At 38.8% G+C, this 20,107-nt stretch overlaps 1 protein-coding gene across 1 annotated transcript in view; it reads right to left on the reverse strand.

Annotated features, from left to right (window-relative positions):
- The window catches only part of LOC104593558 (integrator complex subunit), a 52,472-nt gene that overhangs the window by 9,517 nt on the left and 22,848 nt on the right, over positions 1-20,107 (reverse strand). The window contains exons 6-9 of the mRNA XM_010253459.3: positions 13,608-13,700; positions 7,513-7,604; positions 7,279-7,396; positions 7,031-7,116 (exon numbers count right to left, since the gene is read on the reverse strand). Of these exons, the coding sequence (XP_010251761.1) occupies positions 7,031-7,116; positions 7,279-7,396; positions 7,513-7,604; positions 13,608-13,700 (389 nt within the window). The remainder of the gene's footprint in view (positions 1-7,030; positions 7,117-7,278; positions 7,397-7,512; positions 7,605-13,607; positions 13,701-20,107) is intronic.

Below are 20,107 nucleotides of genomic sequence, written 5' to 3' on the forward strand. Positions count from 1 at the left end.
GCAAATCCCCTTTCACCCCCTCCCAGCACCGTTTGTAGAAGATGTTAGTTAAACCATCTGGCCCTAGAGATTTCTCACTTCCCTAGTTTTTAGTTACCTGCCATATTTCATTTTCTGTGAAGGGAGCTTCTAACTCCCTTTGCTGATCCACAGAAAAACTTTTGAAATTAAGGTCTTTTGGAAAAGGCCTCCCCCGCTTTAAGCCACTTAACCTTAGCTCTTTGCCGTCACTTTAACTCCTCCTTGTATGCTATGGAATTCAAAGTCACTTTGGCCAAAAGTCTCTTCCTTCTCTCTTCCTCTCTAAGGGGTCCCACTTGTTCAGCCGAATCCAGATCTTTTATTACCTCTAGGCACTTACTCTTCTACGCTTCAGCTTTTCCTTGAAAGTCCACTTTCCAAGATTTCAGCACCTCTTTGATTCATTTGATCTTTTTAGCCAAAATGAAGGAGCTGGTACCCTCCAATTGGAACTCTGCCCATTTCAACATAAGCAGAGGAGCCAATTCTTTCTCTTCAAACCAAGCATTTTCCATCTTGAAGGGGGGTTTGCCTCCCACCTGATTTTCCAACCTTCCACATAGCAACTGAATTGGAGAATGATCCGATATAGGTCTAGGAAGAGACGCTTGTTTTATTTGCTGGAATGCCTCTTCCCAACTCAAGGAAACTAAAAAACTGTCGAGTTTTACAGATTTGGGGATTCTTGATTATTTGTCCAGGTGTATTGTGCCCCCATAAGAGGCATGTCTAAAAGTTCAGATTGATTTACAAAAACAGCAAATCTTCTTCTATCTCTCGATCTCCCATTGCCATTATTTTTTTCCTCTGAAAATCTCACTACATTGAAGTCTCCTCCAACAACCCAAGGCAGGTTAGAGTTACCTCTGGTTACGAACAGATCCTCCCACAACCTCTCCCTCTCCCCACTATCCGTCGGTCCATACACGTTAGTGAAAATACCTTGAAACCCCACTCCACTTCCAGAGCCACTGAGACTGTAAATTCACCCACATGAGAAGAAATTAATTTACATTTAGACATATCCCACAAAGTCAACAAACTTCTTGCACTGCCCCTAGCTGGCTTACTAAACCACCGCACCTGAACTTGATCCCATAAACTTCTTACCAATCCTGCTGCATCTATTGCTTCCAACTTTGATTCTTGGAAGAGCACTACATCTGATTTCCACTTACTCATCATATACTTGGTTAGATCGTTTACATTTCTTTGGAAGCACAAAAGCAAGCTAATAGATTTGAACAGAAGAAATGGCCTTAAGTTAAAAATGCTCTAGTTGAATTAGTTAATAATTCAACTCTTTTTATTGAAAACAAAAAGTGGCCTCTAGTTAAAAATGCAACTCTTTTTATTGAAGTTGTAGGTGTCTTTGGAATATGGTATTAAGTTTTCTAGAAATTTATTGTTATATTGAAATTGCTATTTATGGTGATTTTCAAACTTACTATGTATAGTATTCTATCCTTGTAATTGCTATTCATAGTAAAATCACGATTTACTATTTTCACTAATTTCTAGTTTCTTTACATTAAATTAGTTTTTAGAGGATCACTAATGAGTTAAATTATTATTCAAGTGTCATCATGGGTTATTTATGAGCACGGTTCATGGTTACAATATCAATGGAAATTTTGCCATGTAGAGATGGTAAAATTTCAGAGATATTTCTCTAACTTCACTAAGTATTTGGAAAATCTAAAAAACCAAGAAAGTTTTCTAGAACATTGAATTAGTTAATAAACCTTCAAAGAATCATTAGAAGAAATACAATTGTACATTAGAAGAAAATCAAGATTTTAGTATCTTTCTCTTTGTCTCCCTTTTAGTCCTTCAGCCATCTTCTCTTCATTAAATATGTCAGTTACTTGCCATTTTAACTTTTGTCCTTTTTGTTACTACAAGTTTTGATTAGATTTAGAATGCTTCTTTTAGTTATATGCATTTTCCTTTTTCTTTTTAATTATAGTGAAAGAGTTGTCCGGCACAATATCTCAACACTCTCCCATATAAAATATTTATCTACCTAAATATGTTTGGTTCTTATCATGCAAAGTGGGGTTCTAACACCCCATGAGCCATTGCTCTATATTCTGCTTCTGCTGAAGACCTTGCCACAACACCCTACATCTTACTTCTGCAAGAAACTAAATTACCAGCAACAAGGGTACAATATCCAAATGTAGACCTCCCATCATCAATGCTACCTACCCTATCAGCATATGTATATGCCTCTATCCTCCCATGTCCATGGTTAGCAAACAAAAGAGCTCTCCCTAGAGATCCCTTCAAATAACAAAATATCCTTTCAGCAGCAACATGAACTGACTAATCACATTGATTGCATAAGATATATTAGGTCGTGTCATACATAGGTAATAACAACTTTCCAACAAGCCTCTGAACTACTCCCCTATCATCCATAAGAGAGGTGCTTAGAGATACAATGTGTAGTACACTTACGTTTACATTTTCTTATGGCAATGGAAGGTGCCAGATCCATCACCTCATTAGTAATGGAAGGTACAAGAGGCCCTTGTAATGGTGGGGAAACAACCTGCCCATGTGTGTGCCGAAAATAAATCCTCACTGGTTGGGTGGTAGACAAAAAGGGAACATCAGGGAGAGAAGGGGAGTGTCAAAGGAAGGAATTGGAGCCCAAAAAGAAGAAGGAATTGGAGAACTAGGAATAAGGGGTGATTCACTGGAGATGTCACAAGGGATATGAGCTGGAAGAGTAATATCAAAAAGAGGAAACTTCTCCCCCTAAGTAGGAATTGGATAAAAAGGAATTAACTCAGCAAATGTGACACCCATGCAAACAAACCAAGTGAAACTACGAGGATCATAACAATAATAATCCTTCTATGTGGAGGCATACCCGAGGAAGATACATTTCCTGGCCTTAGGTTCAAATTTGTCTCTGTGAACTAGGAATATGCACATAACAGTACAACCAAAAACTAAGAGATAGACAATATGTCTCCATCAGGAAAAAGAAGATTAAAAGGAGATTTGAACCCAATAACTTGACGCACAAGGCAAGGCGCGTGCCTTTTTGAGGCAAGGTGCAAAAATACAAAAAATGCCAAAAACTAAAAAATGCCAAAAAAGTAAAAAATGCAAAAATTAAAACATAATAATAATAATATAAATAAAAAATAAATTTTAATTTCAAAATAAATGTTTTAAAAAAACCTATTATCAAAAATTAAAATGCATAAACATAACATGTAAAGCTTATTCAAATGAAAATTAAAAAAAAAAATCAAACATTTAAAAAAGTTTCAAGCATGTAAAACCCACAATTTCTTTTTTCCTTAATTTGCTAATGCGATGTAAATTCTTGCATTCTTGATTCTACAAGCTGCCTCTATACCAAGATCCTCAAGGCAAGCCCAAACAAATCCATGTTAGGGTCTTAAATTCTTAATCCTTACACAAAAGTTTAAATGATTTTACAATTTTAATTGTCTTTTAAGAAGATATTTTACATTGTTAATTCTTCAGGGGCTTGGTCGGGGGTTTGGGGTCCGAGAGCGAAGCCCCCCATCCAACCGTTAGGTTCAAAAAAGGACAAAAGGCACAAAAAATTCTTAATCCTTACACAAAAGTTTAAATGATTTTACAATGTTAGTTGTCTTTTAAGAAGATATTTTACATTGTTAATTCTTCAAGGGCTTGGTCGGGGGTTTGGGGTCCGAGAGCGAAGCCCCCCATCCAACCGTTAGGTTCAAAAAAGGACAAAAGGCGCAAAAAATTAAAAAGGCGTACAGCTAAAGTGCAAGGCGCACCAAGTGCATGCCTAGGCGCACTAGGCATGTGCCTTTTGAAGTGATGCGCCTAGGACCAAGGCGAGTGCGTAGGCACACCTTTTAAATCATTGCAAATCATTAATCAAATAAGTTGTAAGAACATCTCCCCAGTATTTTATAGGAACATGGGAAGCAAACAAAATGCTTCTAGCAATTTCAACATGTCAATTTTTACGTTTCAGCTACCTCGTTTTGTTGAGGGGTGCAAGGACAAGAGCTTTGATGAATAACTCCAAAGTAGTCAAGAGAAGCAGAAAGACACTTCTCAAATTACAACTTAGCATTATCGGATCAGAATAACGTGATACAGATTTAAAATTGAGTGAGAACAAGTTCATGAAATTGTCTTATTAATTTCGGGACCTCATCACAAGAACGCATCAAGTAGATCCATGTATATCTGGAAAAATCATCAATAAACAAAATGAAGTCTTTTTAAGCCCTCATAGAAGGTAAATGGGGCAAAGACTAGAAGACTAGAAGGCCTGGCACTGTTAAACAATTCAAGAAATAAAAGGGGCAAAGAAGAAAAATATACATCTCAGGCATGTCAAGCATGTAAATCCTGTTCACCTCATAATCACTCCCAATCACCTTCCGAGACTTTAGGTCTAGGAAAACACAATGTGTGAGAAAGAAGATTATACAATAATTCAAAGATTTCGTCAAACTACTACTAGAAAGAATGTTGGTATTAAGCTTAGGTACATGGAGGATAGTAGGTAGGGTAAGGGTCTCAGTGGCTCTAATGTCAACCTTTTTTGAAAGTAGATAGGAGTAATCCAACAAATAAATCCTATCTGGGCCAGGAAAAAGCTCATAGGAACAAAAAAGGTTAAATACGCTAGACGTTGAATTGCCTACAGAATTGAGGAGTTTCCCATACTTTTCAATTCAGGCCTCACAATGGCTAACTGCTCCACATGGACTCTCCCTCATTGGATCCCTTCTCACTATCAAGTACAACAGTTGCATTAGCATTTCCACCTTTCTGGTTATTTCTACACCTTGTTGGCATCAAATGAGGATGCAATTTCCAACATGTACCTTTAGTATGCTTAGGCTTCTTGTAGAATCACATATGACCACCTTCTCCTTATCCTAACTACCCTTCAACTTCACACCAACATTAGCAAAATGATCAATAAAAGAACTTTGAAGATGCACTTGTCTTCTACTCTCTTTACTACCCTCCAAGGAATATGCCTTAGACAATGTAACATCATCCTTGGAGAGTAAATTTTGCCTCGTAATGTCATACTCCAGGTTAAGTCCAATAAGGAACTCAAACACCCTATTTCTTTCCACCACCTTTCTTTTATGTCTCTGCATCCTTGGTGCTCTTCCACACAATGGTTTCAAGTGGATCAATCTCCTACCATAAGAATTTCAACATAGAGTAGTATACTACTAGAGGCCTCTCCCCATGTCTTAAATTATTGATTTCATTGTTTAGCTTGAATGCCCTTGCAACATTAATCTTCTAAGACTAGGGTAATTCCCATGTGTCCACTAATATGTGGTTGCACATATTCACAAGGCACCCAATAACATTGTAATATGTGGTTGCACATTCTCTGTCTTTAGTTTTCTCTTTACTACCTACTAGGTACCCCCCAGTTGCAAAGCTAAATAGTTGGTCCCATCTAGATTTATTGTCTCCATTGATCAAACAGAAATAAATGAAAGACTGAAGCTTCAACTATGATCCTCCAACACCCAAGAAGGGAAAAATCAATGAAAACAAAGTTTCACACTACCGGGCATCCTAGGAGAAACTAAAACTCAACCGCTACTACCAGTTATCATAGAAAATTTTCCAACCTAGACCTATATTACTAAGGTCCTCCAAGAAGTCTTTCACACCCAGAGCACCAATTTCGAAGGATCCCCTTCGCCCTCAACTCCAATCCTTATCTAGTCGGGTAGGGTTTTGGGCTAAAAATCTCCAAAAACCTTCCACCAACTAGGCTGAATGAATCATCAGTCAACTATCAACTTAGCCCTCCATACACATTGAATGGGATTAGAGAGAGAGAGAGAGTTAAGGTTGCTTTAATACCAAGTTGACAGTCAATGCTGGAAAAAATGTTTAATAAAAGAAAAAAGTAGAAAACAAATCATGGTTGTCTCCTTACCCCTTTCCTTTGTTTTATTAGATCAAACACAATTAAAGAGAAGATTACAAGAATGCCCCTGGTAAGTCAGCTCCTAGAGTAAACCAATAAAACAAATAACAGGGGCTTTAGGCCCATGACAACTAAAGCCCAACAATAATAAAGAAATAAAAGAAGGGCCCATAACAACTAGGCCCAGTTAGTAGAAATTTTTAGAGATCTCGGAGTTGGTCATTGAAGCCCAGAAAGAGTTATGGACCAAAATCTGGGTTGATTAGAGTAGAATCTGTTACTATTTGAAGGGTTAAAGGGACCTTTAGGGACTGGAATGGGGCTCTAGAGGAGCTCTTTTACTTATTTTAAGCATGGTTTGAGATTGGATAAACCCCTAAATTATAAAGATACAGTAGAGGAAAAGAACTTAAGGGTAATTGTGTGATGGTTTAAACATAACAAAACAGGCTCTTGGGTATATGACTGCATTATAAAAGAATTGAAATATCTGGCCACAAAGTTAAGAACTTTCAAGTGGATTCAATCATCAGAAAAAATGAATCATTTATATTTGAGGATGTCTCCCAGGATGGGAGATGGTGGAATGTAAATAAATTGGGGGGATAGTGAGAAGGATAGCAGGAGCTAACCCAAACACGGGTATTTTTAGCACACCTCTGATTGTAATTATGGGTACTGATCAGAAAAGGCAACACAATAATGCCAAACTCATGCTAAACAAGATTTCAGAATTTGTATATAATGCAGTAAAAAGGCAAACAAAAAATAGCTATAGAATATACACAGAAAATGCACATACAAGCAAAAAAATGTGAACTATAATCCCTTGTATTATTTGTGAATCTCAACCCAAGAAAATACCAAACCATTAGTTCTCTTCACGATATTCTCTCTAGCATTTAAAATAATCTGAGATACATGTACTTTCACCCTAAAGAAACCATAAAATGGGATATGCATATGTAGGGGAAAGAAAGGAGAGCATGAAATCTCTGTTTATGTAAACTTGAGCATGCTTCCTATATAGGTAATTGCTATCACAAGACAATGTAGAATCCTTACTCTATTCCAGAGAGAAATGAGCATTGGAGGACCTTCATTGCAATAGGCTTGAAAGGTAAAAGTGCTATATCAGCATCCACCCCTTGCTGCAAGTTGTATGGTCATTTTACCATTTAGTTCAACAGTTCTAAAAAATCAATAGGAAGTTTACTAATTGTCTTAATATGCATGGAAAAATATCAAATGGAAGAAGATCAGACAAAAAAATCCTTCTTATATTGGTGATACAAATTATAGAATAAGCATACCTCCAGAACAAGCAAACAGCGTTTATCAGCAGACCAACGTCGCAGCAAGTGAATGGCAGGACCTTGCCGCAGGCTCCAATGGGGTGAAAACACTATGCAAGGTTCCTTCCAAATAGCTCTATGTACAAACATTACATCTTTCATGAATGTAAATATTTAACATTTTTTTGATCGTTAACACTGATGCAGAAGATTTATTATCATTTAAAGAGAAGCATGGATAGAAGGTCTTACAATAAATTGGGTGAATGAATTGTGTGAAACAAATGAAGCTTTTTCTCTTTTATTAGCTTCACATGACCAAACAATGCCTCCCCGGAATACAGCTGGAAAATTAATTAAAGAATGTGTCATAATCATCTCTTTGTTGTGTTCTTATCAAATGTGACCCTGTAGGGGTGGATACAAACCAAGCTTCTCACAAAATATTCAAGCTCGGCTCATGAAAAGCTTGACTGGGCTTGGTTTAAAATGAGCTTAGAGCCGAATTCAAGACTAATAAAGCTCAGATTGTAAGGCTCACGAGCCTAGTTGAGCTTATATTATATATAATATTTTAATTATATATATGTTGAAGATTAATTAGTTTTATGTTGTTTTTCTGAGTAGATGTTTTATGTTAGTTGTTAGATAGGAGGTGGGGACCATAGTAGTTATGTTAGTCCAATTTTTTATTATGTTTCTGAGTGTTATATATGCTGTTTTATGTTTTGCCGCCCTATAAGGGCATAGTTGTCTTTGTACTGTTCTATTATTTTAGTATAAATAATAAGTGAAGGGGGCGGCCAGATTATTGCTCTCTTTTCTTTTCAACTTCTCTTCTGATCTTCTTCTCCTTCTCTCTTCAAGAAACTACTTTCTTTCATATTTTTTAATTCAGCAGATTCCTACTTGGTATTAGAGCATCAGCTAGGGTTTCTTGAAGCATTCTCATGCAGCCCTAGATCAGCTGACTGCATGAAGTAGTAAAGGGCTGATCGATCTGCTTAAGATTGCCCAGTTCTTGGAGTTTTTGGTGGTATCTAGACATTAGGAAGGTGATCTACTATTCAGCATCAAAATCAGGAAGAACTGGAGTACGGGGAAGAGTCCCAAAAAAGTTGAACTCTTTGTTTTTGATATGATCTTGGGCGCCCAAGTATTGTTAGTTTTCTTTTGATTTTTTGAAGAGAGCAGTTTGGTTTCTGAAATTTTCTAGGCCTCCCAGAGTGATCGATTCACTTCTCTCTCTATTGGGAGGCGTGGGGAGGAGAGAGATTTCCCTCCAGCTAGGGTTTTTCTGGAAGGGTTGGTTTTTGTGTGGGGTATTAAATTATTTTTTGAAGGTCTCCAATCTATTTTTTTCTTATTGTTGAACTGTTTGAAGTAAAATGGAGAGTTGGAATACCGAGATGAAATCTACCGGTATTGTGGGACTAGGTGTTGGAGGTAGTAGTGATATTTTTGGGCCTGGGATCATTACTACAGTAAAACTTGATGGTACAAATTATTTGGAGTGGGCACAATCAGCTAAATTGGCTATTGGTGCCCGTGGAAATTAGGGTATCTCACTAGGGAGGAGAAGAAACCTGATACAGACTCTTCCCGATGGGTGCAAGAGAATTACATGGTAATGTCCTGGCTGTGCAATTCTATGTTACCTCATTATGCAAAAAATGTCCTATTGGCTAATATTGCTAAGGAGATTTGGGATGGAGTGATTGAAACCTACTCTCAGAAGCAAAATGAAGCCAAAGCCTATCAGTTAAGAAATCAGGTGATAAGTATGAAACAGGGAGAAAAACCTCTTGCTGTGTATTTCTCCATGCTGAAAACCCTATGGCAGGAAATAGATCACTTAGAAACTGTGGTATGGGTGTGGTATGGGAAAGTGTAAATGATGCAACAACTTATCACAAACTGGTAGAAAGGAATAGAGTTTTTGAGTTCTTGGCAGGGTTGAATCCTGAATTTGACATTGCTAGGCAGCATATTCTTTCAAGGGAGAGTGTGACACTCTCTCAGGCCTATGCTTTTGTCTCTGGAGAGGAGAGTAGGAGGAATGTAATGCTGAGACAGCCTGGGATTGACCTGTCGGCTATGGTTGGTACAACAAAACCTAAGCCGAATGGAGATAGGGGGAGTAGTGAGACTAGAAGGGAAGATAAGAAGAACTTGGTGTGTGATTATTGCAAGAAGCCTAAGCATACCGGGGACACTTGTTGGAAGCTTCATCCAAATCTTATGCCTGCTCGGATAAGAAACAAGAAGGGAAATGCAAATGTAGCCACTACAGGAGACTCTTTAGCCCCTCTCTCCCAAATCGATTGGAAATCCATTGCAGTAGCAGTAGTGAGAACAGAATTGGAGAGGTTTGGACAGCTTATGAGTAAGAAAGATTCACCCAGCTCTAGTCTTCCAGATGGACAATGAAATGCACCAACTACACCACTTCCTTTGCACATACATGTAGTTCATATGCAACTGTAAATCTTGCATCCACTTCAGGTAAGGAGGGACCTCCCTGGATTATAGACTTAGGAGCATCTGAGCATATAACTAATGCCCCTACCATTTTCAGTTCCTATCAGTTGTGCTCTGATAGAGATAGAGTCTCTACAGCAGATGGTTCACATATGCCCATTGCTGGGAAGGGGACAGTTAGAGTGACCAATGATATAACTCTGTCTTTTGTTTTACATGTCCCTAGATTTCATACCAACCTACTGTTTGTTAGTTCTTTGACAAAAAGTTTGAATTGTTCAGTGACCTTTCTTCCTGGTAATTGTGTTTTGTAGGATCTGGAGTCAAAGAAGATGATTGGGAGTGGTCGTGAGGTGAATGGAGTCTACCTTTTGGATGAGATTCCGAGACATCAGGGTCATCATGTTAGCAGCAGCGGTAGTAGTGGGTCAGAGTCAATGAACCAGATTATGCTTTGGCACAATCGCTTGGGACATCTTTCTTTTAGTTCTTTAAAATGTCTTTTCCCAAAGTTATTTGAGTCTGTTCAATTATCTACTTTGGAGTATGAGAGTTATCAATTAGGAAAGCATTGTAGACAGTCTTTTAAACCAAATAATAAAAGAAGTACTTTTGCTTTTAATATTGTTCACACTGATGTATGGGGACCATATTAAATCCCTTCCATAGGACGACTCCGTTACTTTTTCTTGTTTGTGGATGATTATACACGATATTCTTGGATATATTTGATGAGATCACATGATGAGGTTCCTAACTTAGTACGACAATTCCACCGGATGGTTCTCACACAATTTGGAGTGAGAACTAAGGCTTTTAGATCAGATAATGCCAAAGAGTACTTTGAGAAGGACCTAACCACGTATCTCTTAGAACATGGTGTAGTTCATCAGAGCAGTTGTGCATATACACTGCAACAGAATAGAGTTGTTGAGAGGAAAAACAGACACATTGTGGAGGTGGCAAGGAGTCTTATGGTGTGTGCTTCAGTTCATGTGCAGTTCTGGAGAGATGCAGTTCTTACAGCCGTGAAATGTGTGCATATACCCTCATATACCTCTGAGGGTTTTTGGTTGTGTTTCTTTTGTTCACATTATTGGCCCTCATCGCAAGAAATTGGATCCTAAGGCCAAGAAATGTGTTTTTCCTAGGTATGCTTAGAACCAAAAGGGGTATTGCTGTCATGGTCCAGTGTCGAGGAGCAGATTTGTCACTATGGATGTTACCTTTTTTGAATCCACATTCTTCTTCTTGAGTGGTTCTCCTCAGGGGGAGAGTTTTAGGGAGGAGAACTCACAATTTGTTCCTCTGCCTATTTCTGTGGTGCCTCCATCAGTTCAGCCACCACTTGCACCTCCAGTTTCATTACCTGAGCCACTACGGGCAACCTCACAGCAATATTAGCGCCGGCAGATGATGGTTGACTCCACACATCCTCGACCCACACCACTCTCTATCAGTCCTTCTAAAACTCCAGATTCGGCAGATATAGTTCCAGATATTCCTCTTGAGCCTGAGCATGTTATGTTTTCTGATGATAATGTTTTTGTCCCTAACACCATTGTTGCATCTGATCCCACTAACCTTGATCTTCCCATTGCACTTCGTAAGGGGAAGAGAAGGTGTTCTTTCTTCCCTACAGTGCCTTATCACCCTCCTACCGTGTTCTTTCTTCCCTACAGTGCCTTATCACCCTCCTACCGTGTTCTTTCTTCCTTGGATTTTGTGTCTATACCCAGGAACGTTACTGAGGCTCTCTCCAAACCCGAGTGGAAAACAACCATGCAAGATGAGATGGATGCTTTGGTCAAAAACCAAACATGGAAAATAGTTGATCTCCCCCCAGACAAGGAGACAGCCGGATGTCGATGGGTATTCACAGTGAAGCATAAGGCCAATGGCAAGATAGAGAGGTACAAGGCAAGGTTGGTAGCAAAAGGGTATACTTAGACCTATGGTGTTCAGTTCGTATCCTTTTATCTCTAGCAGCCACCTATTCATGGCCCTTGTTCCAGCTTGATGTCAGAAATGCTTTCCTCAATGGTGACTTACAAGAGGAGGTATATATGAACATTGCAGCAGGCTTTTATGAAAATGTTGGTAAAGGAAAGGTGTGCAGACTCAGAAAATCTCTGTATGGACTAAAACAGTCACCTAGGGCTTGGTTTGACAAGTTCAGAGGGGCACCCATCCGCTTTGGATACACACAGACATAGTCTAATCACACCCTCTTTGTAAATAGGAGAGATGCTTTGGAGTCAATTCTAATTGTGTATGTGGATGATATAGTGGTGACAAAAAATGATCTGGAAGAGATTGATGATCTCAAAAAATCATTGTAGCAAGAATTTGAGATCAAAGATCTTGGTGAACTCAAATACTTCTTAGGGATTGAAGTTGCAAGATTCAAGCATGGGATCTTCATTTCATAGAAAAAGTATGTACTTGACCTACTACGAGAGACTGGGAAGCTAGGAACCAAACCAGCAAACGCTCCTATTGATCCAAATCATAAAATTAATGGTGTTGATAGTGAATTAGTAAAGGATGTGGGGAGATATCAAAGAATGGTGGGTCGACTGCTGTATTTGTGTATGACACAACTAGATATTTCTTATGCTATCAGTGTTGTGAGTCAGTACATGCATGCACCTCGGGTTCAGCACTGGGAAGCTATTGAGAGAATACATGCATATCTGAAAAAGCACTCTGGCAGAGGAATTCTTTTCTCAAATCATGAGAATCTGAAGCTAGAATCCTATACAGATGTAGACTGGGCAAGATGCTTAGATGACAGGAGGTTTACATCAGGAGTGTGTACCTATGAAGGTGGAAACTTGATCTCCTGGAAGAGTAAGAAGCAAGCGGTTGTGGCAAGGTCAAGTGCAGAGGCTAAGTATAGATCCATGGCTCATGGTGTCTCAGAACTTCTTTGGGCTAGATCTCTTTTGAGAGAGATTGGGGTGAAAACAGAGGAACCTATGATGTTATACTGTGACAATCAGGCTGCAATCAATATTGCCCACAATCCAATTCAGCATGATAGGACAAAACACATTGAAGTTGATAGACACTTTATAAGAGAAAAAGTAAAAACCGGAGAAGTTTGTTTGCCTTATGTCTCTTCAGAGTTGCAACTGGTTGATGTTCTCACTAAAGGGGTGGCAAGGAACAAGCTTGAACATGATCTACGCAAGTTGGGAAAGTGTGACATTTACTCCCAACTTGAGGAAGAGTGTTGAAGATTAATTAGTTTTATGTTGTTTTTCTGAGTAGATGTTTTATGTTAGTTGTTAGATAGGAGGTGGGGACCACAGTAGTTATGTGGATCCAATTTCTTATTATGTTTCTGAGTGTTATATATGTTGTTTTATGTTTTGTCGCCCTATAAGGGCAAAGTTGTCTTTGTACTGTACTGTTATTTTAGTATAAATAATAAGTGAAGGGGGCGGCCAGATTATTGCTCTCTTTTCTTTTCAACTTCTCTTCTCTTCTTCTCCTTCTCTTCCTTCTCTCTTCAAGAAACTACTTTCTTTCATATTTTTTAATTCAGCAAATTCCTACTATATATTATAATTTTTTATATGTATATTTTTATAAATATATATAATTCTTAACTCTTTACATGTATAATTGTCATTTTTTAATGAAGCTTGGCTCACTATGGAGCTCAAGTCGAGGTTGAAAATATGAGCTTCTGAGTCAAGCCAAATTCAAGCTCATGTCCCAAGCCCAATCACAAGCTTAATATTTATTTTGTTGAGCCTAGCTTGAATAACCAAATATTCAGCTCAGAATGGCTAAAATCTACAAATTAAACCTCTACAAGAATTTCCAATAATACAAAAATAAAAGGGAAATTGCACCTTTTGTTGTCGTTGTTCACATAGCCATTCAGGCACAACATTCATCAATGACAATATTTCTTCAGCCACATCAGAGATAATAAACATTGGGACCTAAACAATACATCAACACTATGATGTAAAAATTAGAAGCACAACTCAATAATCACCAAAATATGAGCCCAAAATGTAATCATGGCAACAAAAGAGAATAGTAATTGTTGAGAAGATGGGCCATCCCCTTATATTGTTTAGTTCATTTTTATTTTTAATTGTCGGGCCTTAATAATAATGGGCCTACATTATATTCTTTATGATTAATTGTTTAGCCACCCCTTGAGGGCTATTTTTGTAATTTCCCCTAATCATATTTAAATTAATAAAATCAAGATTAGAAGATGAGAAGACAGCTTCAATCCTTTCTCCCAAAAAACTTTCTTCTAGTTTCTGATTAAACCTTAATTATTCCACTTATTTCCTGCTCCTTTACTTTTCTTCTTGGTATCAATAGGCTGTGCAAGAAAATTTGGCTTCGTGGAAGAGAAATTATGTGTCTCTTGGGGGTCGTATTACTTTGATTAAGTCTACCTTAGCTAATTTCCCAATTTACTTTCATTGTGTGTTTAGAATACCACAACGGGAGGTGGTGAAAGTAGAGAAACTTGTGAGGGACATTTTGTGGGAACCGGGAGATGGAAGGAAAGATCATTTGGTTAGGTGGAAAATAGACTTGTTCACGGGCCGGGTCAAGCCAGGCTTGGGATAGGCTTTCACTTGTTCTTAACAACATTTGATTAAGCTCGAGCCCGAGCCTAGCCCAATCATTGGGCCTTCCCTCATAAAAGCTCAAAGCCTAACCTGGAATCTCAACAATTACCTTGCAAGTTCCAATCCCTCTATTGTTTCAAGAAAAGATCAAATCAGCAGAACAAAAAGTAGAAATTTCTTGAGCAGCTTAGACTAATTTTGTTATCCAAAGAAAAATTTTCAAAATGTAGAAAAATAAGTGCCCTAGTGGTGGTGTAGGTGACTGAAATGGGGCAATGGTGACTATTATGTGTGAAGTGGGGTGGTGGTGATTGTTAAGTGTGAAGTGTGATGAGAAAAGGGGAGAGAGAGAGAGAGAGAGAAAGGATCTGGTGGAAGGTGGTGTGGAGGTACTTGAAGAATGAAGACTTCAAGTTCAAAACATCAAATAGAGTTTTGGGTTAAAGAGAAAAGGCCAAATGAGGGAAAGTCAGGTTAGAGTTTTGAGTTAAATTAATAATAAAAATATTTAAGATATATAAAATATTATATATATATATATTATTAGATAAAAAAAGTCGAGCCATGCTTTTTGGACAAATCTTGAGCCTAGCTCAAAAAAAAAGTAGGCTTGGTGTTTTGGGCCCGAGTTCAAGTCCATGGGCCTAACAGCATGTCCAAACCCGACTAGGAGTGGGCCGGGCTGGGGTGGCCCGTCGAGCTACCTAGCCCATGAACAGGTCTAGTGGGAAATAGTGTGCAAGAGGAAGGAATAGAGGGTTTGAGATTAGGTAATTTAGGAAAGAAAAACTTAGTCTTGCTAAGTAAGTGAGTTTGGAAATGCCCTTTGGAAAGGGAAAAACTTTAGCAAAGTTGTAGGAAGTATTCACGGAGATGTAAGCAATGGCCTTTCGACAGCTGTTAAGCTTCATTAGGTATGATGTGTGAAATAGAGATAGGGTTATGTTTTGGGAGGATATTTGGATTAGTAACTCTGCCCTCAAGGGCATTAAAAAAAAACTCCACCCTCAAGGAGCTCTTTTTGTTCCTCTATCTACCCAAAATGGATACTATTCCACTCTTTAATTTTGGATCCAAGTCTTTTTCAGTTTTTTATGAAATTTAACTCATTTTCACTTAATCCCTGTTAATTCTTCATTCCACCACTTATCAACCTTATAAACAAAATCTGGGTGTGTCAACCACATGTTCTCAAATCTAAAGGATCTAGGTCCACTAGTTAGGGATTTCGGGCCTAACTTAATTGAGCAATGATTAGAGGTTACTCTAGTCAATGATTTAAAAGGTGTGCCTAGGCGCATAGGCGAGGCACATTTCAGGGTATGCGCCTCGCCTAGGTCCTAGGTGCAGCCCTTTCAAAAGGCGTACGCTTGGTGCGCCTAGGCGTGCACTTGATGCGCCTTGTGCCTCAGCCCAAACATGTGCCTTTAGAAAATTTGGCACTTTTTGTTTTTTTTTGGAATATAACGGCTGGGCTGGGGGCTTTGGCCCCGGACCCCCGTGCCATGCCCCTCGAGGCAAGCCCAAACAAGTCCACGTTAGGTCTTAAATGTCTTCTTAAAAACAATTAAAACTATAAAATCATTATTTTTTGTGTGAAAACTATGAATTTAAGACCTAATGTGGACTTGTTTGGGCTTGCCTCGAGGGGCATGGCACAAAGGCGGCTCGTAGAATCAAGAATGTAATATGTTTTACAGTACATTAGCTATATGAAGTACTGCAATTGAGTGAAAAAAGAGATTAGAGGTTTTATATGTTTGATTTTATTTTTAAATTCTCATTTGAATATGCTTTACATCTTATGTTTATGTATTTTAATTTTAGATAATAGGATTTTTAAAACATTATTTTAAAATTTAACTTTTATAATTAGTGATATTATGTTTAATATTTTTTTTGAATTTTCTGTCATTTTTTTTATTTTTTAGCTTTTTTTTTGTATTTTTGTGCCTTGCTTCAAAATGGCGCGCGCCTCACCTTGTGCCTCAAAAGCAAATTGACCCCTGCCCCTTTTTTTGCACCTTGCGCTTTAAAAACATTGACTCTAGGCAAGGCTCTAGCAACAAAATCCCTCTAATGAGTCTCCTACCCTTCATTGAAAAGGAACCTATCCAACTTCAAATAGATTAGGTGTTCCTAAAAGTTAGACCAAGTGAAATTGGCCTTTCCCCACACTTCATACCCATCTCCTTTCTAACTATGCTAGCTTGGTTTCCTACAACATCACAATCTGGTGGCCTTTCTCTTGATCTCTTCTAAGTAATTTCTTTATAAGCCCTCTCTTCCTAGCACTTCCTAGACCCCTCACATTCCAATTGCTGATTTTCATTATTTTTTTTGAAGATAAAAGAAAAGAATTTATTGAAACAAAAAAGAAGATGCAAGGAAAGTGATAAGCAATCACCTGAAAATAAAGACAAATGCAAACAGAACCCCAATGAGACAAAAAATAAAAACAAACTCAAATCAACCAAATCCAGAATCAAACAAAATTAAGCCCCAACTAATGAAAGCCCCTTACCCATAACAATACAATACAAGACAAAAAAAGATGAGAAACCAGAACATTAAACCAGCTCGATGCCTAACAAATACTGAAGCAAGACACCCAAACCCAAAAATGCGGCTTCAAATAGACCACCTTTTATCGTATTTTTGACTATTCCTATGGCTTTTTTGACGAGCTTGTTAGTCCCACTCCAAATAGACCACCTTTTAACCCTGTGAAAACCTTAGAGACCGGAACCTCATTTTTTTTATTAATCAGCAATAACTTTCCCCTTCCCCATACCCCCCTTTTTATCCCAAAGTGCTGGTTGCGGGATTTGATTCCGCGACAATGCTGGGACAACCCAGCTAACACACCTTAGAGACCGGATTCTTCTATTGTATTCTTTTATTATTTTGAGTTTTGAATCTTCTAGATGTGTTTAGATTTCCTACCGCTTCTTCAAGATTCCCCGCTGGTTTCTAACCCCTATCTTCAACCACAATCCCCTTAACCTCTTATTCTGGCTTGTCTATGACATCCCTGCAACCTCCAGCAATCACTTCCACCACTTGCCTTGTTGAGCTATCACAAGTAGGATTAACCACTAGATCTATTATAAAGTCATTCTTCCCAATTGTTTCCTCCATAGATCTAAATCCTTCTTTTGTGAATTCCTCCCCTCCTAGAAAAAATAGACCCAAAATTTCACCAACTTCCACTCTCCTATTCACCACTTCCTCGATGTTAGGAGTCTTTTCTACCATATGGGTCTCATCAATCATCAGTTCAGACTCATTTTCCTCCCTCAATTCGGATTTCATCCCCTCCTCTCCTATCTCCTCTAATGGGAAAGTTCTATAGTTTTTTCCTTTTATATGTTCTAACCTCCCCCCTCCCTCATTCTTACTTTCTTCACCTTCACTTCCCTCTACCTGAATCCCCAAATCCTTCTTCCCTCCTTCCTCCTCTTCTATACATCTGTCCCCTTCTCCTTTTTCCCCCACATTTCTTCCATAACTCTTTTTTCCTTTAACCCTTCAGTCCCAATCCCCTAATCTCCCTTTCTGTTCTTCCCTTCTTTAGTAATTTTGCTTTCATTACTTCCGGACAAGGTTAGAAGAGTCTCTCGCCCATTCTTTTCTTCCACTACACTTCTTTCTCTTCCCTAGCCACTCCCTCTATAACTTCAAGACCTTCCTTACCATCCTTGGCAACCAAAAAGTCTTCCCCGTCCTCCTCTTTTTCCTGTTGAAAAAGACTAAACTTAGATTCCACATGTGCATCTTCCGCCCGCCTTTTTTCCTCCCAATCAATGTTCTCTAAGGTCGTTAAAATACTCCCTTGACAGAAAATCTTGTCATTCTCCACGCAAAACCTTCGGCAATACCAATTTTTTTATCAATAACACATTTCATTAGTTAATCATAGAAATAATTACAAAGGGGAAGATAAACTTTCTTATCTTCCAACTGAGGCTTGAGCCCCCAAGAAAGGAAAAAAAGAGTTACAACTGAGCCCAAAGCATAGACTCCCTCTCCACCCCTTGTTTAGCTAACCCATCAGCAAAAGAGTTAGCTGAACTTTTCACCCAACTGATCTTGACTTCCATCTCTTGAACCAGCCACCTAAAATTTCTCTCTCATTGCTGTAATTCCATAACCCACTGTTGTCTATATTCAGCCACCCTACCACCACCTCCAAGTCGCCTTCAGTAATAAGTTTTCTTATATCCATCTCCCTAGCTCTCTGGACTCCTTCCATAACTGCATAGATCTCGGCTCTGAGAAAGTCACCCACTCCAATTAGCGTGAGAACAGGGCTGCAACAATCCCATTCTCATCCTAAACACACCCCCAATCCCCGAGTGTCCAGGATTCCCTCTACTACTCTCATCAAAGTTTAGTTTTAAGAACCCAGCTGATGGAGGGGTCCAAGACACTCATTCCTGTTTTGGTCTGGGTGCAACTAGCAATCTCACCCCACTTCCTCAACATGTTATCCACTGTGTAATCTGTGAACAGCTCTGAGTATTTCGGCCACTATACAATCCTTATATGGATCATTTCTCTCGGCATCACCAATTGCCTCTTCTGTAACTTCCTTATCTATTAGTACATCTCCAATCAATGCACCATCTAGTTGATCGACAGCACAAATCCCATCCTTTGTAACCTTCAACTGGTTCGACCCTAGTAGACCTCCTGGTATTTTGATCAAGCCTGTCTTTGTAACTGGGCCCACTCTTCAACCCAGGACCCAAAGGCTTGAGACTCCTGGGCTCATCATTAGAAACCTATCCAAAGCCCATTTGTTTCCAGCCCCACTCATCTCCCGTGAAGTGTGTTCATCTTCTTTTCCCCCTTTTCCAGGTCCCCTATCTCGACAGTAGCACCACCACAACCTTTTTTCAAGTACTGAACACACCATTTATTCAGCGTCGAACTTTTAATATCAAAATCCCTTTCAACTTCTTCCTTTTCTCCCTTTCCTTCCACTCTGTTTATGCCACGTGGATTTCTCCAAGCCCAATCGACATCGTCTCCAACCTCTCTCCCTCCATACCATAGAACCGCTTCAGATTCCACTACCACCAAGATTTTCCACCATTTTCCTTCTGCACAGAGATCGATCAAATTAGGGATCATATCCGATTTAACACGTGCAACTTTAATCCTCACAGTGCTTAGATCGATCAAACAAGTATATACCAAAACTCCTCCACATACCATTGCTATCTTAATGGAGACATGATCCAGCCACATGTTGAAAAGAAGTCCAAAAATCTTCAAACTCACACTTCCTTCAGAGATTGAAATTTCATTACAAGGTGTCCAATTCGCCACACTAATCACACCTTCCAACGTTTCAAGATCCATGGGCTCTACCTGGAAGTTCCTTAAGTCCAACACCACTTTTCTGTCATCAAAAGGCACAAGAACAGCCGAATCCAAGGTTGAAATTCTAGACGTAACAGCATCAAGAACCGTTTTCCAATCTACCAATTTCTTCTTCACTAGCACAACCATTCTTCTATTCCAATCTTCCTTACAATCTCCCAACATGATTCTAGGACTGCATACTACACAACCAAACATCAACTCAAGGCTCTTTTCTTTTGGCTATCCAGTACTTGTAACGGTACCACCTTCTTAACCCCCCAACTCATCGAACTTTCTTTTTTCAACCAACATCTTTCTGCAACCTCCTGCAACACCTCAGCAACTCTTGACCAGCCCTGGCTATCTATCCCTTCTAGCAA

This window comes from Nelumbo nucifera, chromosome 7 (assembly GCF_055504915.1).
Source record: "Nelumbo nucifera cultivar China Antique chromosome 7, China Antique-T2T, whole genome shotgun sequence".
In the NCBI taxonomy this organism is placed as follows: domain Eukaryota; kingdom Viridiplantae; phylum Streptophyta; class Magnoliopsida; order Proteales; family Nelumbonaceae; genus Nelumbo; species Nelumbo nucifera.